The 25,780-nt window shown below is 43.6% G+C and overlaps 2 protein-coding genes across 8 annotated transcripts in view; both read left to right on the top strand.

Moving 5' to 3' along the window:
* The window catches only part of LOC119211101 (large ribosomal subunit protein eL42), a 300,484-nt gene that overhangs the window by 163,440 nt on the left and 111,264 nt on the right, over nt 1-25,780 (top strand). The window lies entirely within an intron of this gene.
* Nucleotides 1-25,780, top strand: part of enox2 (ecto-NOX disulfide-thiol exchanger 2) — a 118,400-nt gene that overhangs the window by 52,889 nt on the left and 39,731 nt on the right. For 4 of the 7 annotated variants that reach the window (XM_037460658.2, XM_037460655.2, XM_037460654.2 and 1 more), the window contains one exon: nt 2,519-2,665. In XM_037460658.2, the coding sequence (XP_037316555.2) occupies nt 2,519-2,665 (147 nt within the window). Of the gene's footprint in view, nt 1-2,518; nt 2,666-5,515; nt 7,764-25,780 lie in introns of those variants that run through there. The other 3 variants (XM_037460656.2, XM_062560591.1, XM_037460659.2) reach the window with 2 other exon arrangements.

Raw genomic sequence — 25,780 nt, 5'->3', positions numbered from 1 at the left:
GCAACGGCGCTTAACGATGTGATCTCTACAGAGAGGTCACTGGTTTGAGCCCCCGCAGACGCCGGTGTGGTTTGAAATCATTAGAATTGGTTTTTTATGTAATTGCTGTCAAACATAATTTTAAAACTCCAGAGGAACTCCATGACCAGTGATGGTGTTGTCTTCCCCCGGGCTTCTCCATTGCTGCAACCTACGTTTGATCAGGGGTAGAATCTAATATCTCATCCATAGAATATTAGAACAATTTTATTTCAGCTTCTTCAGGCCTAGCTTTATAATCTTCTGTCTATCAATCAGACAGATAGTCGACCAAGAATTTCACATATAACGAGAGTGTGTGTCGTGTCTCGATGATTACATTGTTGTCTTCATAACACAGTTCTCCACATTCTTGGTGGTGCAGTCAGGTTTCCCATCCCAAACGCATCCCAGTGTTTAGTTTTTTTCTGTTGTTTCTGTTGTTTCTGTTGTGGCACCTCCTCCGGATGTCACGCAGCTTAAGGTTTATCAGTTTGATCTCTTTTTTTTTTTTTTTCTCCCCATTTTCTTCAGTTGCTCTAAAGCCCTTCTGTCCAAAGCCTCCACCCGTCTCCACCCCACTCTCCTGGTATTTATTTCCCTCCTCCACTGGGGAGGGCTGTTCACTGACATTACTCTTCCCGCTATCCAGATGTTGAAACACACATCGCCCGTCAGCCTGTACACAAAAGGAGTGAGTGGGCGGCGACCCATTAGAGAGGTTCTTAACACAAATGCTGACGCAGATGGAGGCTCCGGTCCTTTTTTCAATTGACACGGTTTCCTTTTGCGGGTCGTAACTCTCCAATAAGTGGTCCCCGAGATAAAATCAAACAGCAACGTAGAGCGCAAAAGCCGTTTGGTTGAGGCTGAATGTGTGAAATGCTTTTCTTCGAGTTCGCCCTCAGAGCTTCACCGTTGCGGCGAGAAGGTGAAGATAAGGTACAGAGATGTACTGGATGCAGCCAGTCAGCAGCCCTGCATCACTTTTTAATTACACATTTAAGTGCAGCACATTTCCTCGTCGCCGATTCATCCTCTGAACTACTCACCCCCCTTACACCACATGGAGACGTCCCGTCCTGGACAATGGGATCAGAAGACGCCGCTTCCCTTGATGCCGACCGAGCAGGACGTAGTGAATGCTTCTCGTGCCGTTTCCCTGTCGGCTCTTTAGCACCGTTTCACTCTTTTCGTGGTTTCTTTGCCATTTTCTTTTCACAGCAAACTAACGTGCCATCAACTGAGAGGCCCTGTTTTGTAAACCGCTGACGGCAGAGCAATGGATTTCATTCATTCTCGACACCACTGCCGTTCATCATAAAAAAAAAAAGTGTGACAGAAGGGTGCTGGGGGGAGGTGGACTTCAGATCTCAGTGTGTGAACTCAGCCAGAAGATCTATTCAGACCGACTGCAGCGAGTTCAAAGTCACCTCTGCCTACATGTAACAGAAGAGGGTATTTGTATTAGAGCTTCTCAATATTACTATAATAGTGCTTCACGGATTAGACCGTGATTGTCTAAGCTGTCGTACTTTTCGACACTTGTCTTTTTGGTTTAAAAAGTACCAAAACACACATTCATTGAAGTATTCTCCCAAGCTTAATCTGTGAGTCTTAATTTCGTAAAAGGGAGATTTCTCACAGCAAAGACCACAATGATGATCCTTTCTAATTATATCGACACTCGGAGCGCTGTCTGGATTTGATAATAACCGATGAGGGTCCCCTTGACCGCTGATGGAGCCACGGTAATGTGTGGCTACTGATTGGGTGTGCAACAGAGGGAGGATAAACAAATGTATCATGAATGTTTCATGACTGCAGACCGAGTCTCCCCAGAACCCTGCTTGGAATCATAAACAACTACACAACCCCTAAAGAGAGGAAACGAGCCGATGCGCCGAGTTAAGTTATCATTTATTAGGACTCGGGAGCGAACCTCGACATTGTTTTTGTTTTCATTACTTATGGACGTGAGAGCTCTTTTTGTCCTGTTTTCATGATATGAATGATGATCCTGTTTTTGTGAGATAGCGGTGAGCAAAAACAAAATGCTAAAAAAACAAAAAAACATTGCTTCCTCCGCTGAACTGCTTCACTGATTGATCGGCCTCGTTATGCAGCGCACTGTAGCAATACATTTACATCCTGTTTAAAATAGAATGAGATGTTGTTTTTGTGGAAGTGCTGGGTAAATATTGGGTACTAGTTTCTTAAGAGCATAATTTCAAATAATGATTCATACTGAATGTGAATTTTTTCATACTGATATATGTGAATTTTTTTTAAAAGGGGTGTCAAAATAAAAAGATCTGATTTGCAGAGTAAAAATTATACTATATACAAGTTCTTGGTATCTACGCTCACCAAAGATTCTTTGAAAATCTGCATCGCACGCCGAACGTGTGTGGACGCTGCTGCAAGCGATATTGTTCTTCTGCTTTTGTGATGTCTCAGCGTCTCCTCCAATAGTTTGTGTCTCTCCGTGTCTCTCCAGGACTCAACTCTCTGTCCTTTGATCCAGCCGGCAACAACGACCCCCTACAGTTCAGCGGCTCCGGCGGGCCGCTGGGGACCGAGTGTCCCCCTCTGGAAAGCACCGGTGAGAATAGCAAGAAGAGGAAGCGGGCCAGCCTGCCTCCAGGTACTGACTACCGACTAACTCGCGCGCGCTGCGCTGTCGCTGCTGCAGGGTCCGTCTATGGGGTCTAGTCCCGGGGCGGTTCCCCCCCCCCCCCCTTCAATCAATCAGCCCCCCTTCACTCCATCAGCCGGGTTAAATTTCAAATCTCCTCCTTCGTTCAAAACGGCTCTGATACAACAGCAAGATTTTGACCCTTCCTCTACCAACATCAAATAGCTGCGATGGGAAATGTGGCGTAATCCCATAATTTGGTGGTAGAGGTAGGGGGGGAGGGAGAAGTGGCTTAGCTCAGTCTTTGTGGTTTTCGATTAGCTTGCCATGTCCTGAGGCTGTTTAGCCCTTTTTTTTCCTTTTTTTCTGGAGGTCAGGCAGCTGCGGCAGCAAACGGGTCCGCAGAGATTGTGTGCCTGACCGCCTGTTACCGTGCCAACACCTCCGGCCAATCAAAGCTGCACACATGCCTCCAGCTTTCTCACACACACACACACACACACACACACCCGTCGCACAAACGGATCCACTGAGCAAGTTTTGTCCGCTCACACGTGTGTGTGTGTTATGTGCGCTGTAACGAAACCGTGAGTTGAGTTTTGAAATGAGGCCTACGATGCATCAAATTAAAGAAGGGCCTGCTAATTAAAGAATTAAAGAAGTACGGAGTAATGAATTGCTTTGTGGGTAATTGGAAGGAGAGGGCTCTTGAGAGGGAGAGGTGGTGTTCCGTGTTCTCTGCTTCCTTGGCGATGCTAATTGGACCGGATTAACACCCCACATTAACACGGCCCTCATCCACAATTCATCTTCCCCTCACAGCTTCCCTCGGACTTGATGAAGTTCCCTTTCAGTTCAGCGACCGAGTCAAACTATGACGAAAGAGTGTCAAACGAAGGACCACTGTGTGTCCAAATGATTTGATTTATTTCCACACTGTGACATTAAGACTTGTGAGTGAAGCGGTTTTACACTTTAAATGAAGATGGCGTAAACACATAAAAATCAATTCTCCCTTTCGGTGGATTCACCACTAATTCTCAATCCAAAACGCATTAGTCCCGTCTACAACTAAATGTTTTGACCTCCCTCTTCATCAGCAGATGATCATTTTTCTCCATTTTCTGCTATCAGCTTGTACATCACAGGTTTCTCTGGAGAACACATTCCCTTTAGATGCAGGGTAGCATGTTGGGAATCAGAATTTTCCCTTCCCCTTTATTTCCTTCTTCTTCTTCTTCTCTCTAGTAGCTAACTCGCCGGTTCCTATCGTTTGAGGAATTCAACAACAGTTGAGGGGAGCCGACTTGTTAGCGGTTCCAAGCAGCCGCTCTGTGTTGCTTTCCGTTTGAGTCGGATGCAGAGATGCTCAGTCGCGTTCAAGGATGAATCATTTCCGTCTTGCTGCTCCGCTGCGAGGCCGATGCATTTCCTCCTCCTCCCCCCGGTCTTTATCTTGCAAATGTGGAAAGCGGATTGAAACACCGGCAACCCAGAAATCCGCTTTCTGCGACAGAACTTGAGCGGCAGAGATTGTATTTCGTTTACTACCGTGCCCCCATTACTGGAAAGCATTGTCTCCAGCCTACCGATGTGCATTGTCATTGCTGCTAGCGTCTTTGGGTGCAGCGCCGGGGGAATGGGACAGCGATGGTGGGCATGAGCGGTCTCCAGTGTAGGTCATCTCTTGACGGATCGCCCCCCTCGTTAGCTGGCGTGTTTATTGAGTCTACTCAAAGGCACCCTAATGGATAGATTCCTCTCGTTGTCATTTCACTTGATGATCCATCACGGGTCGTCTGCAACACGGACGCCTTTCATGAACATTACACAGCTGCATCTCATGGGTCGGGATTTGAAGAAAGCCGCTCAATAAATAATTCCAAGTCGTGGAAAGTTGCAGGGAATATTTAAGTTTGGGCGATGGTGGCGCATGGAGTAGTGTGATGTGCTGGGAGCCGCAAGGCTGGTGGTTCAAATCCCGGCTGCCCCATGTGCCAAGCCAAGTGTCACTGAGCAAGACACCTAACCCCTAATTGCTCCCCAGGCAAAATGTAAGGCATGGGTTATAATGCAATGTAAGTTGCTTTTGTAAAAATGCGCCAGCTAAATGACATATAATGTAAAAGGTTGAATTGATAATCATTCTTCTCTAAAATTCAATCACTCAGTGAGACTAACTCAATGCTTAGTTTAATTGGAAATCACCCCAACTTGTGAATTTTTTTTCAGTTAACTATGTTTTTTAGACTTGAGAGCCTGATTTCCCCACTCATAATAAATATGAATGTCAGTTTAGTAGCAGCCGCCCAAGCTGGATTTCATTATCCCACGCCTGGTATGTTAATGTAACACTAATAATCATCTTCATTTGCGAAGCAGTTCAAAACAAAGTTAAGTGCAATTCACGAGGCGAAATGGAGACACACAACGGAATGAAAGGGCATCAAAGAGAGAACGCAAAATGTCAAAATGGGAAAGAATTCTGTGTTTTTCTTGTAAACAAGCAAATTGTATGTACGTTGTATTATTCTGTTGTTGTTTCTCCCTTTAGGTCTATTACATGAGTTGATTGCATTTTGCTCCTCGTACAGCATTTGCCAAGTACTAATCCAGCATTGTTTACACTAGAGCGATGATGGTTCTCAGCGGGTGGATTTGTCTGCCCTCCGGAGGCGCTGCTTGCTCTGCTGTGAGGAGCCGCTTATCGCTCATTGGCCACAGGGAAGGGAATAAGATTTTTAGATTTCTCATTTCCAGAAGTGGGCATCAAGCCACTGCATAAACTTATTCAAAGATAAGTTTATATTCAAAATAATTTGTGTCTAAATTACACCACCTTAGACGTCTTTGAGTGTGATGTTGATTAGATTAACTGCTCTGAGGTATGAGATTTGAACGGTCACAGTTCATATGCTTAAATGGGTGTGGATGGAACGATACATTTGTCTTGGTGACCAGTACCAAAGAGCTGGATGGTGAAAAGGTTTGTTTTTGGGCAAAAGTGTAAAGTAAATGACCAGACGCTGACATCATTGGCAGGACGACGCATCCCATGACTTCATGTGCGACCCGGTCCTTGGCCTGAGAGCGAGGGTCTCCTGGCTGTGTGGAGAAAAGGTCAGGTTGGCTTCTGTGCCTGCTGCGCTCCTGAGTACCTGAGAACCTCCCAAACACTTTATGCAGTCTACCTCGGCTCAACGAGAGCACTTAGTTAAACACCGACTTTAAAGGACCTGAACCGCCACTCGTTGCACGGATGGAGCCTTTTTAAAAATGTGATCGCTTTTTCACAGGAAACAACTTGGGTCATTTGTGTTGAAATAACCACCAAAGTGCCCTCACCTCTGCACACAAGTTTCGCAAAGCCGACGGCGGCTTCTCGTTTTACACAAACGGACCATTTACGTTGACGGTCCAAATACGCCCCGCGTTCACGATTACATGCGTGACATTCCAAATGATTTAGTGGGATACCTACACATTACAGCACCATTAATACCATACCAAACCCGACCTAAAACACAAGCCACGTTAGCACGTTGGTGTCCCCGTTAGACCGCTACTCTATGAGAGACTGCACCGATTAACCAGCTTACCACAGACCTTTTCCTACAGGTCACCATGCAGACGGTTTCCATTGGAAACCTCCTTTGAAGGAGCAAATAGAAATGCATTCATATGCAATGGCTCTCTCAAATAGAATAGGGTGATGAGTACCCTTGTAACAAGGTTGTTGGACTGTAAAAACAAATATTGAGCAGCGGTCCGAACAGAGGCCTATTTTCCAACCAGAGGCCATGCATATGGATTAGTCGAAAGCACCTACAATGCCAGGATTAAAGAAAACCTCCCACTCAAATTTGTCTCTGCATAAAAATCAATTACTGAAATATGATCACAAAGGCCAGTTCAGACCCGTAGTTTTGGCAAATAAAAGAATCGTGCACTCGCCGATTCAATCTCTTGTGCATTAACCTTTAGCCGCAGCTGAGAGAGAGGTGTTGAATAAAACGCTATTGATTCTTAAGCCGAAAGGTTAATCTAATTTAGCAAGGGCAAGTAAGCATGCATGTTGTGTATGTAGGGAGTGGCATGGTTTCATCAGCCAGAACATCAAAACATATAGCAGCAAAAATAAGGCTTATCTGGATACATATTAGTACACGCCAGTGTTTTATGTATCATTGAGACTCCTCGCTTTACTGCAGAGACCAAATGTCAGTGTTGTGAGGCTGTTCTTATCAAAGTAAATGTTTTATAAAGGAGAATTATTGATTATTTGTTTGCCGGGTGAGAATATTAATATTTTTTGTTAATAGTGATTAGCGTATACCGGGTTAAATATTCATCATGGGTTATTTGTGAACAGCTGCGTTTGGAGACGCCCGATGTGGGGTCAGTCTTTAAAAAAAAAAAGAAGTAATATAAGTAACTATTAGCAGCCTCTCCTGCAGTGTTACAGACCTAATATGAGTTAACATAGAATTTTTTTCCCACTTTATCCCTCAAAAGCAATTCTTTGGAGAAACCGAACGCTCTGAAATCCTAATAGGCTGCGTCACATGAAAAGAGAGGGGGGGGGAGGCGGCAAGTTTTCTGATAAAAAATATATTCCATTCCCCCTTTGTTTGAAATAACACAAGCTATTTTTACTGACTAAGACAAAAAATACTCATTACCCTTTTACAGGTGTGACCTTTATTGAGGCAAAGCGATCCTCGCACACTTCCCCCTCGGTCAGGGCTCATATTGGAGATTCTGAAAGCATTTGTCAGAACGAGGTCTTCTATGGGAGCATGAACATTCAGTTCCCACCGTACATTTCTTCCTTATGATGAATGCTTCTCAGACTGACTGGCGTTTCCCGTGTGGCACACCAAAACCCTCAAAGAAAGAAAAAAAAAAAACGACACTTCAGCAAACTGAAAGTGCTCTCTCTCTGAGAAGGTTTTACATGGTAGTTTCCAATACTGCATGCACCAGTACTTCTTTTTTGTGGCTTCGTTTTTTTTCTTTTCTTTTAGGGGTGGGTAATGGATGTTAGCATGAAGACTGTAATATGATGTCATTGACCTACAACCGGGAGGCAAATAGCCGATGGAAGGTAAGTAATGTAATACTTGAGATGACACTCCATCTAGATGCATACAGCTGTCCTGGTGCGGTGAAGGGAGGGAGGGAGGGAGGGGGGGTCCTGTCTGTGAGGGGGGAGACTTACGGCTGGACGTCCGTCTTTGTGACGCTGAGGCCACACAGAGAACTGAGAAGACGGCAAGTGATGCTGATGGATGGGCCACAGGACGACTGACTGAAGTCAAAAATGACCTCATTAAGCTCCCAGAACTTGAGGGCGTGCAGAGCAAATTGCATTGCCTGCGTGCCTGTGAGCAGGATGTGCTTACAGACTAATGCGATCTGCAGAACGGTAGGGGCGTGTCTTCAGTATGATAGTGAGAAACGTCCTCCGTAATAAGGTGGTTTTGTCTCACGACTAGAGTTTGAGATTTGATAAAAGGCTTAAAGGGTTTAGGATTACTCTATTGTTTCAGCGCTGATATAAAGTGGGGCAGGTGTGTTATAATTTGCGTCATAATTCCCAAATACCATCCCAGTCACACCAGCTCGTCTGTGATCCGGGTCAAAGTGGAGGTCTCGAGCCTCGTCCTCCACTCATCGACACCAGTGGGAATAGGATTCTTTTACCCCGTTTACTCACCGCACCTCTTTTTAAAATGTTATTTAATCGCGCCCCCTCGTTTGGTCCTCTGCACGCGGCTGTGGTCACGGATTGGTGCCATCTGGCAAAGCCTACAAACATACGAGGTCTAAATCATTCACGGTGCCAAAAGGCGCCGCGCTCTGCTCTGGAAGGATTCTCATGTCTCGGCACATTTTCTCTCCTTGATCAAAGCAAACAGGCCAGTGTTTTTGTGCAGGTGGCCCACCCTCTATTACTGCAGCAAGTATAAACAATTAGCCCTGAGATGGCTTTTTTTCTCTCCAGCCTCTGGGATGTGAAACTCAGTCCAAATGAGTTGACTTCCAGGGGGTCTTTGCATTCACAATTTCCCATTCAGTTTTGGGTTTTTAACTTCATTTCTATTAAGGGCATAGCATGCAGACTAGAGTTTTAGAAACTGACATGTCATGTTAACTGCAGCTGAATAAAAATATCTTCTAAATCTGATTGTATTACTGTGTGTACATTTGCAATAATTCATGGGAACTGTGAACTCTTGGAGATTGACATTCAGGGGTCTTTTTGTGTTGGTCCGTCTCAGTAAAGCCACTTAAAATCGTATGTTCACATAATCAGATTTTTTTTTTCAAATGCCGTAACATTTTTGTTCCTCCTAAAAAATTAAAAAAAATTAATAAAAATTAAATAGTTGCCCATTCATTTTCTTACAGTCGACTAAACATTAAAAATCTCTCATCCCTTATTGACTCTAAGCAACCCTGCTCCCTTCCATCTGGACTATCATTTTATTTAAAATAGACTCTGTAATTTCCTCTGGTCAAGAACATGTTGTCTAACTTGAGAAGGATGACCCGAGACTCCAATGCTCACAGGATCCAATTACAAACGTTAAGGCTGTTTATCTTCAGTGTTTTAAAAAAAAAAAAGCGACTAGCGACTGTCAGATTTCTGCACATCAGCCACCAAAACGCCACGCGCAGATTACCCAATGAATAATTTATACTGTCAAGGTAGACCGGATTTCTACTGAAACATGATGTGGTTTCATCAAACCTCTGGTATTTTTTTAACTTGTATAAAACTCTACATGCAAAATATAGGAGCCGCATTATAATCTTTCCTCTACAATAGTTTGCGATTTTCATGTTCTGATATAACGTGACATGTTGGGCCCTTTATTTCATTCTTACAGAGCTTGACTCTAATCTGATTTATTTAAATCCCTCATTATGGGAAGAAGAAGAAACTTAATGATGGAAAACATCATTTGAGGCCTTGCCTGGTTTCATCTGTTCTCCCTCTTATCAATCTGCTCAGTGAGAAGCTAAAGAATCGCTCTGTTTTCTACCCAGCGCTTTTGCCCACAGCAGCGAGCTCCGGGGGCCGCTCTTTTTTTCCATCAACACCTCTCCCTCCATCCATCTCCTCCCCTCCTCGGCCCTCCTGGCTTCTCCCCCCAGCCTGCAACCGGGGTTCACGAGTCAACAGCCCGCTCCGCCTTTTCCACGTGCAGCACCAGTCAAAAGTTTAGACACACTTCCTCACTGAATGCGAAAATGAGTCTGAGCTTGTGCTGTGTGGGAGCCGTGTGCTGAAATCGACTCTTTTTGAGGTTTCTCTGCCATTCTCGTATGTCAACTGGCATCAGGAGACCTGCTGAACTAAAGTCAGAGGTGCCACCCAGCTGTAAACAGCAACAACTTGCACACAACCCGAGGGGCTGCTTGTTGATGCCGGCGATTCTCGGCACAGGAAATCCACGCCGGGTCACACGACACAGGAACGGGGTGCAGAGAGTGGAATCAAAATTAGACACACGGTACGAACGAAACCATTTTAATGTGTGAGCTGAAGCCGAATAAGATTCTCATGGGACAGCTGCACTGCAGCTCACCCTGCTCTCTGAACTGAAGAGACATTACATGACATGTCATTTAGCTGAGGCTTCTATCCAAAGCAACTTGCATTGCATTTCTAACCCATGGTTTCACTAGGGGCTCGGGTGCCTTGCTCAGGTCCAAACTGTAATATATATATATATACACACACACGCGTATGGTCTGCACATCGCAGAAGCAATACATTTTCCTTCCATTCATCTTCCAGTGGAAGTTGTGTTTTAATGGCTGAAGCTAACCTGCGGCCTCACCCCACTCAATCCATCAGCTGCTCACTGAGCGAGCCCTCCGCAGGGCTCCCATCTGTTGGATTTTGAAAAGTAGTCTCTGTTTTTATGACTTTGCTTGAAAAGGTAATTTACAGGTGTAGAAGAAATACCAGCTAAACATCATGTTAACAGACTGACAGTGATGTGTTGCTTTTACCTGGTTGAATACAAATTGTGAATACAAATTTCAAATGATACTATGATTGCAATTATTATCTGCTGATTATTCGTTAGTTATTTATACACTGATGATCCATTTTACTATCAATAATAACTAAAAAAGCTGCAAATATTCCCATTTGGGAAGCTGCAATCTATAACGTTTTGGCATTTTAGCTTTAGAAATTTCAACATAATTGGTCCTTTCAACTGAAATAATCCGGCTTTAATTAATCATCTCAATTTGAAAATATACTGTATATTTATACAGTAAAGTTGCATTAAGTATGGTGGGTCTGTAAAGTTGTTTCTCTTTGCAGTTATCTTGAGTAGTCTTAAAGGGACTTTTCATAGACTAATACCCTTTTTTGAGCAAGATGGGATTTGCTGAAGGGCACAAATTTCACTGCTCTTCAGCAACAGCAACCAAGACCATTTCAAAGTTACATCATACAAGTACCTTTTTGTCTGCAGTTTGAGAGGAAAAGAAAGTCAATTTATTTCTGCTAAGATTCCGCATATTTCTTCCACCGAGTCGCCATGGCTCCGTAGTCTCATTAAATGCTGAACAACCCTTTTTATATAACAAGCACTTGCTCACATCTGGATCCGCCCGCTGCTGCTTCTCGCCTTTTTTGTATTCCGTACCTCCCTCCTTCCTCCCCCGTTGTTGTTTGATGGAGCATATCGTCCTTGTGCGTGGGCGGAAGCACACGATGACGACTTCGGTCTTCACCCAGTTACTTTGTGTGCTCTGCACACATGCCGCGCACGTGCGACTCGACCCGGAAACCGCACTTAAAGCCTGCGTTTGAAATGGACGACCTAATTATCAGAGCTTACGGTGATGCATTTAAAGACGTAAAGCGGAATAACGAAGGAGTCAATAGTGACACCTGGCAATGGGGAGTCTAAAAATAATTACAAGGACACCAACCGTGTGAGGCATATTGACAAAATCTATTGAATGATTTCCTATTTATAACATCAGTGTTTCCAACATGCACGCTAATCAAATAGGTCCGATGGGGAATGCCGAGGGTTGCTGATGCGACTACAGATTCCCAGACTGCACAGCGGGAACCCGTCTCTGCTGCCTTGCGATGCGTCAGCTGGTGCATGTGTGCGGAGGCCGCAGGGTCCACTTGCCCGACGACGTTTGTATCAACACAGCGGTGCCTTTTGTTAACAGCCATTCGACGCTGCCGCTCCGCTTGACTTCCCCCTCTGGGTGTTTGTGCTTTGTAGAAGAAGGGCTAATGGGTTTAATCTAGAGTCGGCACGCCACATGATTAAGGGTGTCGAGTTGCCACGTTGGTTGCAAGGCGTTGAACTGGACGCCGTGTGTTGAAGCCGCTTGCGGGGAGGCCGAGGTTAATAACAACAAATGTAGACCCAGTGCTGTCCATTACCATTTAAGATGAGTTGTATGTTTGCATCATTCACTAGTTGGGCTGAAACAATTAGTCTATTTAGCAATTAGTGCATTGTCAGAAAAGAATTAGACCTACTTATATTAACGTAAGAACGATACATACGTACACCTCAGTTTAATGAGCTTTTCTCGTTTTTGTTAAATGTGATGGCTTTCTTTCTCCTCTCGGTCACCACGTGGTACAGACTTATGGCTGATCTATTGATTGCAGAAGGAAATGTGAAATTAGCTTTTCAGAGACAAAGTGAGTTTGCATGGTTCTAAAAAGAGGGAAAAAAGGTCAGCGTATGATGCCTGAGTAAGAGACTCTCAAAGCTGTACTTCTGGTGGTCAGCTGTTAAGACTTTGAAAACTCCTCTTTCCTGTGGCGTTGTCGCTTCAAGCCAACGGAGAGAAAGGGTTCACTTGGCATCAGATGTTCTCGTCCTGCGGCTCTATCTCAAGACTGCAGCCAACCATGCTGCCATTAGAGAAAATATGAGCCATTTGAAATAATAGCATTGACCTCTATTCTGAAAACCTTACTCGGGACAGCCCCAGACCATTTATCCTTTCAATGCTGCGTGACTACGCGGAGGTCACTCTCTGCTAGAGTCTTGGATGTGGTCTCCAATGCCTGACCGTACTCTGATGTGTCTCCATTAGGTTTCATGACCGGTGACACAGTTGGTGATGACAGGAACGTGCCGGTCTGCACTCACAGTGAAATCCCTGCACAGCTTTCATGCTGCTTTTTATTGATGATGTGGGATTTAGATTTTCACAAGTGCCAGCCAAGAATCTGCAGTGATTGAAAAATAGAGAAAAGATCAACATTAAGACATTGTTTTTTTTTTATTACTTTTTTGCATCTCATAGTCCTCAGTAAGATTGGTGAATAATGATGCAATTAGGAAACATCGATGCTGTGTTAAGGGATCATTTAAGTGTAAATGATCAAGTTTGTGCACGGATTCTAGAGCTGAAACTAGGCGCCAATTGTCACAATCGCAATAAAAAACTGAAATGTATAAAAAAAAAAGAAAAAGAAATCCCAGGGTCCAGCCTCTTAAATGTCTGCTTTTCTTTTTCTCGTATCATTGTAAACTGAATATCAGAACACTAATCCTTGATGCAACGATAAGAAATTGGTGGGAAGAAATGTAGCGCTTGGGGTAAAACATTGTGTAATATTTATTGAGACAAAAGATCAGATCAGCATCTCATGTGTCTAAATAAAAAAAACAAATGATGTTTTTTGTGTGCGAGCGTGTCACTGTTTAAGTTCTCAGTTGCTCACGAAAAGAGAGGCGGTAGCATGTCACTGATTCCTCCATTGAGATTAGATAACAGATGTTTATAAGTAGAAATAATGCATCCTACTTGTCATCTACGGCTGGAGGTTGTATAAAAGAGAAAGTGCTCGCTACATCTCTTGCACTGTAATCAATCCGAGAAGCCGGTCTCACAAAGAGCCAAATGCTTCGTTAAATAGCTTCTGCATTCAAAGCTGATGCCAAGTGAACAATTTAGTTAGTTTTTTTTTTTTCAGTCCTCTGCTGTTTAAAACCGCACTGAAATGTTGCAGCTTTCGGTGTGGAGTCTTTCTGGGAGGCCTGCAACCCGGCTGCACCTCCAGCCCCTCTTGTCACAACGTTGTAGCCGCGTTGGATGGCGCAGGCGGAGCCGGATAAGAGCCCCAGCGAGTTCACTGAGCTGTTGACACCTGCTCACAGACACTCCCCTGGTTTTAATTGGCTGCCTCTGATAAGGTTCCCGTGTTGTAATTGGCTGCCGCTGATAAGGTTCCCGTGTTGTAATTGGCAGCTGCTGATAAGATGCTCCGAGCCGCTGCAGCAGCAGCAGCAGCAGCATCACGGTGCGATGACAACCGCTCCGCAGTGGGTGGGCGGGCTGCGCTGGATCCAGGGCCTGGACCACGTGTTCCACACATACTATTCCACTCAGGGATTTCCATACGGGCCGAAGCCAACTTCAACACCCAAAAAATGGGATTTGAGGACCTAGTTTTGTGGTTTTTGAGGAGATTTTGTTATGTATGTGATGTCCCACATGGACACAATGCATTTGTGGGCGGGTGTAATTAATGGCTGTTGTTTGGCCGCCGTCCTGAAGAAACCTTCTCGATTGAGAAAACCCCCTGAAAAGTGAACTCTTTTCAGACACTTTCGAACAGCAGAAATAATTTCGTAACACGACGTTGACGTATCATTATCACCTTGATAATTGATATCACCTCGCATGCCCCACTTGGAGAGTTTAGGTCCCCATCTGGTCACAAGGCAGTTTGCTAACTTTATGCATGTTAAATGCCGAGCGTACAGGTGACGAGTACATTGCCATTATGAACCCTTAGTTTTGTGGAGAAACTCTTCTTCAGGGTCTTTTACACAGGAAATGGATAGACTGGTGATCACCACACATAGCAGCGGTCTTGGTCTATAAACGTTGAAAAGGAGATGTTCAAACCCCGGGACCTCTGTGATGCACTGGCTCAATCCGGTTATGCGAATGTCTTTGCATAATGCATGGCGTGCACCAGACATCACCCAGCGCGACGTCCATTAAGCGCAATTTCCAACCCAGCGAGCTTCAAGAAAGATCCGACCTGCTTCCAATTGCGCTGGGCTGAGTACCGTCTACTGTTGACCACCACCAGATGAATTGTTTGTCGCCCCCGAGGGGCCGGCTATGTGCTCATGACCCATTTTGAGGTCCATCCCGCGATGAGCCCATTCATGCCCCATCGTCCGTGGTCCTGGGAGCAGCGGGCTTGTCGTGTCACAAAGAGAATAGAATATTTCTCCCGTAACCCAGTTCTGTGCTCAGGAATGTGCAGCTGACTCGGCTAAATCCCAGCCACTTATTTGCTTTGGAAATCGCGTTCCATTTGTTGGTGTTTCAGGACAAACTCACAGATTTAGCAGATGCCTTTGCTGGCCGGTCTCTCGGGCTTGAGCTGAAACAGCTGACGAAGAGCCGTTGCTCCTCTTTTGTCTGTATCTCATTCAAGCGCATACAAGCCTCTCATTTAAATGATTGTTCTCACTAGAGTAATTATGGTTGTGCTTTTATAACAATAAGCTTTCCCTTCTGGACAAAGTACTTGACGCGCTGTCTTGCTACACCGCTACAGCTAATGAGAGGATCTGTGGCTGGGCGTGAGTACTGACTGGGGTTTGAAGGCATTTCACTCCGCTTTAGGGTTGGGTCTCCAGCGGTATGCAGGCACTGTGTTTCAAATGTGATGGGAGGGGTTTAGTTCCCCTTCACTGGAGACAAATTGATCAAAAACTGTCCCTTTTGTTTAATAAACGTGGCGATGGATTATCTGCTTTCAGGCTCTCAAGTGAGAATATTTGCTATTTTTCCCCAGACTTGGTCGGGCTCTAGTGGTCATGAATTGGGGGAAGATTGAAACCCCTGCCTCTATCTAGCAACTCCTGGTAGATGACGTGTATACTGTGGTGTCATTCTGGATTAGCTTAGTGCTCTAAAGATAAAAGGTGATGAGGGTTTAAATCTGTCTGCATCCACTCCTTGAACATATTCTATTTAAAGTCACTTCATTTGCTGTTAGACGGCTTCTTGTTTAAAAGATACACTGCCATAACTTTAAAAGCTATTTAATTTGTATTTCACTTTATTTCTAGGCTGAAGGCTGACTTGGGGGGAATGGCATCTGTCATAGACTTGTAATTGTTTTACAGTTTGCTGAAGAATCTTTCCAGCTGTCGATTAACCATGACCATCAAAGATATTTCTTCCTGGCATATTATAACATATAGGAACTTCCAGCACTGTTATTGCCTCTACCCAAACGAAGAATGACAGTCCCACAGCTTTTCCTCTCTTGTTCTTGACAGTACAAACTTCAAAAGGAGAACGGAAAACGGATTTAAAGGAGCTCTCCAGACGGTTTTTCCTCCTCGAGGGTGTCAAGCTGTCCTTCAAGCATCAATAGACCCCTCCTATATTTGCCTCTTGTACTAAACAAGGCTTTGGGCTGCTTAGTGAATACTTGTTAAACAGCAAGCTCCTACAAACTGGTTACAGTTTTCTCTGCAGTGACTGCACGGTTTAGAGGTTTCTGTATTAAATGGAAAACACAGCTTTATTTTTTCAATACCTCTGAAAGTCCAATCAAGGTCTTTTTGGGTTCTACATTTTAAAATCTGACACCGTCTTTGACCTAACCTTCAGGCACCTGATGAAAATCTCCCTCGGTACTCAGTGCTCAGTATGTCAAAATAAACACATCTGCACTGTGTCCTTTCCTTGTTCTCATCCATTTGTTCTGGGAAACAAGGGAGGACATGGGGACATAAAGCACTGAAGCGGTGCTTTATTGGTCCCCGAGAACTTCACTTGAGGAAATTCTGCCTGTGCATCTTCTAAACTCCTCTAAAAGAGTTTTCCAAATGACAAATCAACACATTTTAGAATTAGTATTCCTTTTTGAAGATGAAATTAGAGGACAATGAAAGGTAACCACAAGGAAAGGAATGTTTGTACTAACTTAGTCAAGATAAAGATCGTTTTATGAATAAAAGCAATTTTTCCGTTTTTATTTTCAATTTGATTTGAACACGTAACTGTGGCCTTTTGGTAATGAAACTGCTTTGGATCACCCGGGTTGATCAACCGGAAAAAGCCAAGACTGAGAAACTCTTGAGACCGAGGTGTCGTACTGCACTTCAGCGCTAGCATGCTGGATCGATTATATTGCACAACTGTTGCTTTTCCCATCGGATTCGCACTGGCTCTGTACAATAGTATAAAGTACGGTTTGGATCTGACTCATTGTTTTCACCCTAAAACTTTAGGATTTTCCCTTTTTATTCTCCTCCTCCAAGCCCCGATGTGATTCATCATCAGTTGGCGGGGCATTCTTTCAAATGTTTTTATGGATCCTCAGTGTGCCAGCCTTCTGTTTTTTGTTTTTAGAGTTTATTTCAAATACATTATGGGAGACTGAGCCAACCTGAAAATGCACCAAGAGGCCTTTGTTGCACATAGGAGGGAAGACCTTTCCTTTAAAATGGTGAGAAAGAGAGATGTGTAATTGAATAAATCCACCTAACATTATTCAAACCCGGAAAGATACTCGCTGGGCCATATTAATAAAATTGATCTCCTTTATGTTTTACCAAATAATTCAATCTATAAAGCATAGATATTGTACGGTGGATCTTTGGTGCGTTCACAAAATACTCTCACGATGATAAGTTAACAAGTAATTATCAGTAATGTGGGTATTCTAGCTTGGTTGATACATCTTGCTCATCACATCACTGTAACACAGCCTTAGAACAAGGAAGAGACAAGACTGCTTTATTACGATACAACCAAGAGGATAAACTGCTCCCGTCCTGTCAGGGTATCGCCACCCACAGCCTGAGATCTACCTTTTGCAAAAGGTGCCTCTCATTTTCCATTTAAGTATCTCCTCTAAACAAACGACACGCATCAGGGGAACTTGTCAGACTTCCTGTCGGATGAGACGCTGATACAGAAAGACGTGCGCATCCAGCGTCTGACAGGATGAAGTGTGGCTGAAATAAATACTCAGCAGAATTGAAACCGATCTGCACATCAAGTAGCTGCCTTCAGACTGATTTCCTTCTTATCGTTCATAATTATTTGTTTAAAAACCCTTTGTCCAATCCCTGCAAGTAGAATATTGGTCAAATAGATTTTTGGACAGAGGAAGTCTTGATTGGAACGAGTAGCATAAATGTCCATTCCCATCAAATGGACCCTGATATTTATTTTATGTTTCTTCACCAATGCATCATGTTCTCGTGTAGTTTCCTCATTAAAACGGTGTGAATTACCTCTGAAGGTTGGCGAGGAACTCTAACTGCTTTCATCTGCCTCTTTGATCCTGTTTATGTCTTTTCTGACCAAATCACTTCATGTCTCCACGAAGTCTGTAAATCAAGACTTTATTTTTCCTGAAAATTAATAGATTTTTTTTTTGTCTTGTAACACCTTTACTCACTGCTTTTGTCTCTGCTTTCCCTTGTTTTTTTGCTTTGCTTTTGAGAATAGTTTGTTGTTTGGTGTGCGGCGGCCCCGCAGGAGAGCTGAAAGTCATGCAAATTGCTTGCGATAAGTCATGTTCCAACAGAATGTATAATGGATGAGGGAGAGAGTTAAATTAATATAGCATGTACATGGACCTAGCAGTCTTATTACATTAACCTTGTCCATGTTTATCTAAATTCAGTAGCATGGTAATCTCAGTAGATTAGCTCATATAAAGCTTCAGCCCCCCTGTGAGTTTATCATATTAGAATTATATATATATATATATAGTATTTGTTTATACGGTTTTACTCCTTGCTGCCTTGGAAGTATTCACTTGCTGCAGGTGAATACTTGACTGCAGGAATTTTTTCCAATAACATTTTCCTAAGTTTTAATGTTCACTAAAGCTAATGGATATCTGACCGTATCTTTAATATCAATTTCTGCTATATTAGATTCTAGGGGAATATTTAATATTAGTATTGGTCATAGCTTTATTTTAGGAGGCAGTTACCATTGACAGTTTTAATTCCCCGTGAGTTGTGTGGAGTCTGTGTGGCCCCGTTTAGAAGTAGGTGATCTGTGACTGTTCTCCTGGTAAGTGTTGCATTTATCCCTGTCGACCCTGATGATCTGTTTAGAAAACTCGGGCCCGGACGCCCTGCGGGCCTCAGTGCCGCAGGGCCTGGCCCGCGGGTTTCACAACCACTTTTGGACCTTTTTTTTCTCCATTTGGACTAGTGTTGTGTTGGTCACTCGTCAAATGGGACTCCTGGGGACGTGTTGATAGTGTCACTGAAAGCAGGGGCTTTTCTAGGCATTCATTAGATCTCCACTTGCCTGTTACGGTCAAAGCAACAAAGACAAACAAAGAGGATGTTACTGTACTACTACTCGGTCAGACTTATCACTATAGCAGCTAATTAATCAAGCTATTTCTCCAGCACTAATACCTCACATGATGTGTTCCACTTCTAAATTCTGACAACTGTTTTTCTAATGTCCTCTGTGATTGTAAGGTTTAACCATTTATTGACATTTTGACTAAACAACAATCAATCAAGTATACAACTGGCGGTTTAATTGATAAGGAAAACCGTTGCTAGTGGCACCCTTTATGCCCTGTTCATAATTTAATGTTGAACACATGCACAGCACCATGCTGCTCCTCCTACCACTTCTAGTCCCGCCGAGATAAGCGCTGATGAGGTTCACGGTGTCAAAGCTAATTTCCGACTGGTCCATGTTATCTAATAAAAGTAATGGGGTGCTTTATTGATCCCTGGTTGCGTACACAGTGTAAACAGAAGCCTAAACGTAGTTCATCTGGTTGAAGCCGTTTCTTTTTATGCACTCATGTATCACATAAATTACACGGCCAGGTTTCATCTCTTCCTTTTGCACAACTTTAAATGATCAAACAGCCAATTACCTCCCTCCTCTTACCATGGTTGCTCCGGTAATGGAGTCGGTTTCTTCCTCGTCTCAAACACACTGTGTCTTAGATAAGATTGCATTACTCACAAATCGGTATTTACTGATGTGACAGCTCGGCCATCAGAAATGTATTTCACATTCACTGCTGCTGCCGCTGTCACTCATCTGCCCCCTCCAGTAGAGGGGAATAGATGCTGTGAATCATTTGCACATTAAAATAAGACACCATTTCTCCCACCCGCTGGTGAGATCTGTTGGATTCTGGGTTGTTGTTTTTGTTTTTAGTGTAAATAAAGATGTATTTTTTGCACATGACAAACATTTCACATGGCTTTTTTTCCCTTGTTCATTTTGCATGTTTAGATCAACAATCCATCAAAATGACAATGTGGTTGTTTGTCATATAATGCTTCAGTAATTCATTGTGCATGTTCAAATAACCAAAAGAGTGTTTGTCCCGCAGATTTCTCGGCTGTGCAGGTGAGACAAAAATCTGCATCTCTGTAATTGGGCGACTCTTCACTGCTGTCAGTTCGATGTCAGCATCTGTGTCAGCAAGCAAGCGTGTTCATTAACGCCACTGTCTCGATTTCTAAGAGCTCCCCAGTCTCACACATTTAAGAGAAAGTATTTAGTTACGTCATTCAGATCCGTTCTAAAAATACCTGCTTGTAGATGTTACCTGTGTCTTTTATTAAGGACACCTCCATTATTGATGATTGCATTGGAGAGATTCAAACTGATCAATTTGTGTGTTTAACGGCTATAAGCTGCAATCATTTTTTTGGCTCACCTGTTTAACTGATTGAAAGTGGCAGATTTAAGAAATACAAGAAACATTCTAAATATTTTGCTTATTTTTCTGATTGTGTGTGTGTTTGAAAGATTGAGCATCTGCCTTAGGCGAGTTTTCAATCATTCATTTAAAGCCTGCTCATTTTATTCATGAGGCTTTTTTTATTTAGCGTTGTGATGTCTTCATTTTTTTTCTTCTTACATGCGTAATGCATGCGTCATCACACAGGAAAGGTGCTGCATCTTTAGATGCTCGGCTTGCCAATTAAGGACTCTTCAAGAGAACAGCTTTTCCCAAAGGAATAGTCTGGTGCCCGGCTTCAGAAATGCTGGTGAAGAAGGAACACAAGAAGTCCAAATCCCCTTTCACTTTGATTAGAAAAATAGTTCATCAGTCTGAGTGTGGAGCCCTCCAGGACGCTGCTCACACTGCGGCTCACAGTGTAAGATGAACCATCTCGGGCATTTTTTCATTGTGAGCTGTGGCTCAGGAGCGGCAAATCCATTCTGACCTTTGTTCTGGAAGAACGGTCCTGGTTTGGCAGCTCTTCAACCCTAATCGGGTCCGATCCGAGTCGATCCCGATCCTGCGTGCAGGTCAAGGCCACGTCAGCATAACCCTTGAGTTGTCCTCACCAATTCCCAAACGGCCCGAATCCCTGTCGAGATCGAAATCTGATTATCACTTTGCTCTGTCCAAGCTCAGCAGGACACTTTACATTCCAGAGGCACATTACAGGCATCCTTTGTTCGTTGTAGGCTCCACAGAAATCCGCACGTCTTGTTTATTCTGATAGCGTTATGTGTGCTGAGTGAGCTCAGCTCGGTTTGGGAGCTCTCCCTTTTTCGTCCACCTTCATCCCTCTTCCTCCCGTTATCGGGGTAATCGCTTCTTGTCTGTCGGCTCCCTCGGCCCGATAAGGAGGGCAAGAGTCGTGCTCGTGACCGGGAACGGATGTTCCCCCGCGACAACATTGACACCAAAACAAATGCCTCCGCTCCATTTGTATAAACTATCCCGCGATAAAGCGAAAGGAATTGAGGTTGTTTACCATTCTGCAGCGGGAAGTCTTCAGTGAGATGGGGAGATAAATGCTGATGTCCAGGCCCTGCGTCTGTTTCTCTATTTCTCTCTCGTTGATATACAATAGAATAAAATCCTAGATAAATAAAGCGGTTATCATGTCGGCGGGGGCAGTAGCGTTGCCATTGGCGGGTGTGCAATGGTGCGATGTATTTAAAAAGAGCCGTCCTCAGCATTCTGCAAGCCCAGTGTTTAAACTAATCTAAGGAATTGTAATTAGACATCTAGCTGTAGTTGCAGAGTTAAAGATCATTGGAGTGATGACAGAGCATCTTTAATTTGCTATCAGGTCATTAGTATGTTCTTCAATCCCTCTCACTGTGGGCGATTTGTTGGGATGAATGCATAGATGGTTGATTTCTATTTTCCATCACTCTGAGGCAGCGGGAGCTGCTGAAAATCACCATCGTTGAGACGGCGAAGTAAAGGGATGAAAATAACAAATATTAAAACATCCTCATTGTACTCATCAAGGGTCAACATAGGATCACGTCTCTTCCCTGCGGCGCAGCCCAAAGTATTATACATAAAATGTATTTATTAAGTGGAACCGGTAAAGAATGCAATTGATCACATCGTGATGAGGCCCTGGATTTGTAGGATTTTGTGTACTTTGACAAGCAGGACCTCATCACGCTCGCAATATTCCGGTACTTCTGTGGAGTTTTATTCTAAACAAGTTAAGTAAATCCTCACGTCTTTGAGGACCAAAGAACAATAACACTGTAACTGACAAATTCACGGCTCGTTCATGGAATATCAGATGGTTACATGACAAATGTATGGCATGTGTGCCCTTTGTATGGTCATATAACCAGGCAGTAGCACTCAAAAGCAAACACTTTTCCATAGTTGCATCCAACATGCTGCATGATGAGCTGTGACATGTGGTCAACATCCGCCTCCGACTTGGCAGGAGCTGCTTTTTCCTCTCTGAACTCAACTCTTTATTGGCACATTTATTCATCAGAGCGTATCGAGGAGCTTGAAAGAGAAATTGCAGCGGGTGTTTCTCACACTTTTTCTTCTATGTATGTATATATGTATCTAAATAGATATGAAGAAATCTATATCTATCTCAGTGAATGAGAAAATGTGTCCAAACTCAATTTCCGCTGAGGGTTGGCTGTCTCGAGGCCACTTCTGTCATCTTTACATCTTCACTTTGTTGTCGTCTTTTCCTAAATGAGATGTGGTGTAGTATAACACTCAGGGCACTCTTCACAGTGCTACATCTAATCACCAGACCCCTACCATTTTAATCATAATTAACAGATCAAAGAAGTGGAGAGAAGGGCAGTCATACATTATTAAACAGACTCTGCTTGTGTGTCTGTGTGTGTGTACGCTTGTGTATGTTAGGCACGTAAGTAATGGAAGAATGATCTAGTTATCTGTAAGGCCACACTTCTCTAGTTTTGGTAGGCTGTATACCATTCTGCAGGGGGAAAGTTGCACAAATGGTCCTCTAAACCGGGTTTTTCTACTGATGCATACTTTTCATCCTTATGCTCTTCCCCACATTGTGATGGGACTCATTCTCCCCAGAGGACACTCAAAGTGCCCCTCTGACGTCCCTCTCTACTCCGAAACACTCATAAGAAACCTGCATTTAAGATTAGGGTCAAAGCGGCAGGCCGTCTTGGGGAGAATTCGTTTTTTCCATCCTTACAAATGGATGATGGCACACATCAAATGTAAATGTAAGCTCATCTTTCCACTCAGCCACATCAGCGATGACATTTTGTACACTAATTGTAGTTTTTTTTCCCCGTTCCTACTTGGTTTTAATGACTCATCAGGTACATGTGCTCGTATTCATTGCTGCAATGATGAAAGTTGAATTTGAGGTCTCTTCCCTTTTCTACTTTCTACTTAATTTTGTCCCATCAGCATCACATCCATCTGTTCGAAGTGACCTTTCCTTTCTTCCGTTGTCGCCGACTCTCATCTTTTTAGCAACCCTCTTGGATTCCCTCTCCGGGGGCTGTAATAAACCTGTAGTTAGCTGTTAAAACCATGTGCATTTTAGACTAAATGGCCCCGAGTGTCTTTCTGCCTGCTGTTGGGTCTTGCAGCCAATGGGCCTTAAAATGACTTAATTTCCTATCTGCCTCCTGGGGGAGCTTTTAGGGGAGCTAAAAGCCGTTCACAGCCCTCAGAGAGTGAGTAACCGGAAAGCCTTGGGCTGGCGTGGGCCCCAGCTAAATCAAAATCACTATCTTTTTAATTGCCATGGGCAATATCGCAGCAGAAATAAATGGTGAGACTGGCGTAGAGTCGAATGTTGTAAATTATAGCATAATTTCTAAAAGTCTAAGTCTATATTCAAACTGTTGCTTCGTCAACTGTTTTATAATGCAAATATTGTTGATGAATGAAGAAGAGAACCAGAAGACATACAAATTCTGCCATTCTTTGCTTAAAAGGACTTGCAACAACTGAGAGGTTATCAAAATGGTGGCTGGTCAATGGTGGTTTCTAAAATTGACATACTTTATTACACAATTATACTCCGTTCCTTAAATGTGTAACGTTCTTTGTAATAAACAGTGTCTAAATCTGACAGTAGGTTCAGTCAATTTGCTGATTTAATTGTCTTGATTTGGCAACTGCAACCTACAAAATGCCTTTAATGAAAAAGACTTTAATGTTGACCTTCCAGTAGAGACACTAATTACGTTGTTCGGTTCATGAAATTTGAAGTGATACATCTCGTACTCATGCTAAACTGAACCGACAGGTGAAAATAATTTGCCTTTTAAAAAAAAAAAAATATCCATCTGCATCGCTTTCACCTAACTCTGATACATTTAACCTTGGAATAAACAAGGAGCTGCTGGGAATCAATTAGGCACTTTTCCACGCAGACGATTGGCTTCAAAGCAGCTAAACCAATGTTTTCAGTTCAAATGATTTACCCACGTTGATTCCCTTATTGGCTGGAGCGTCCCCGCATCCTATTCCCCTTCTCCGTGGCAAGGTTGACTTGTGTGTGTGTGTGCCGGGGCGTTTGCCTCCTCGTGACTGAATCACTGTGTGGATTTTCTCAGCAGCTGTTTGCTATTCCTCCCTCGGGCCTCGCTATCGATGTGACGGTGCGGGATGGTTCCTTCTTAAAGGAAGCCGAGGCGCAGTCCTGCCCTCAAGGTCACTTTGGCCGCGCCAAAATCAAAGACCCTCGGTGAATGACAGAGCTGCGAGTCCGACAAATATAATTGATTCATGGTGCAGAACTGTGTGTGTTTGTGTGAGAGAGACACTGGCTGGCTGTTGAGTGCATGCAGGACAGGCAACGGAGGGAGGGGGAGGGGGGGGAGGAGAGGGTTTTGGTATGCAGGGGAATTTACCTGACCCGCCGCTAACGGCGTGCCTCCAGCGCCCGTGACCCGGGCAGTCAAACGAATATCGGTTCGAGAAGGACTCCACCCCCCCCCCCCCCCCCCCCCTCAGGGGAGGAAGAGAATTGAGTTCTGCTGAATGTCTTCCTAAAGCTGTTGACCTTGAATGATTTCCAAATCAAAGGCCGATCCCTTGTTGTGTTTTCACTCACAGTTCAGGAGATTAGACGAGAGGACAAACGGACACGGGGAGCTTTGGCTTAAGAGTCATATAGGGGCTGCTTGTTACTACTCTTACTCGTCAAGGGAGTAGGATGAAATCAGTCACGGTGTATCACTGTTATAATTCGTATCCTGGTAGAATACCTTTTCTGATTGATTTGAATCAGAAAAACGACATGGTGGTATTGACGAACACATCATCTAATTATCAGTCATTTGGTGCTCTGGGAAATTTCTCTGCTTTAAGACATTTTATTCAGTCAACGGATTATTGATGTAAAATCAAATCAAAATATCAATCAACAATGAAAGTATTCGATATAACTTCATATAATTTATCCAATATCATTGTATAACACTGCTATAACATTTTTTCAAAATGTCTGTTGATTTTAAGGAAATAAAAGAAGCCTAAATCAATGACAGCAACACAGATTTTGCGAAATGTAAAATATATCCATCTATAGCCTTATGACACATGGATATTGTTATTTATCAAAGGGGAGCAGGGGTGTGTGTGTGTGTGTGTGTGTGTGTGTGTGTGTGTGTGTGTGTGTGTGTGTGTGTGTGTGTGTGTGTGTGTGTGTGTGTGTGTGTTGCACTGCAGTGATGCTACTTAATGCCCTGTAAACCGCAATGAAACCGCTATGAACCTCTCCTCCTTCATTCCCTTCAAGCCCTCAAAAGTGTCCCCAGTTAATAGGGTTGTGTTAGTTAACAAGCCCTCGAAAGCCCTCAGCGGCAGAT

Source organism: Pungitius pungitius, chromosome 2, assembly GCF_949316345.1.
Source record: "Pungitius pungitius chromosome 2, fPunPun2.1, whole genome shotgun sequence".
In the NCBI taxonomy this organism is placed as follows: domain Eukaryota; kingdom Metazoa; phylum Chordata; class Actinopteri; order Perciformes; family Gasterosteidae; genus Pungitius; species Pungitius pungitius.
The sequence above is the reverse complement of the archived record's forward strand: the minus strand, read 5'-3'. Positions and strand labels throughout refer to the sequence as shown.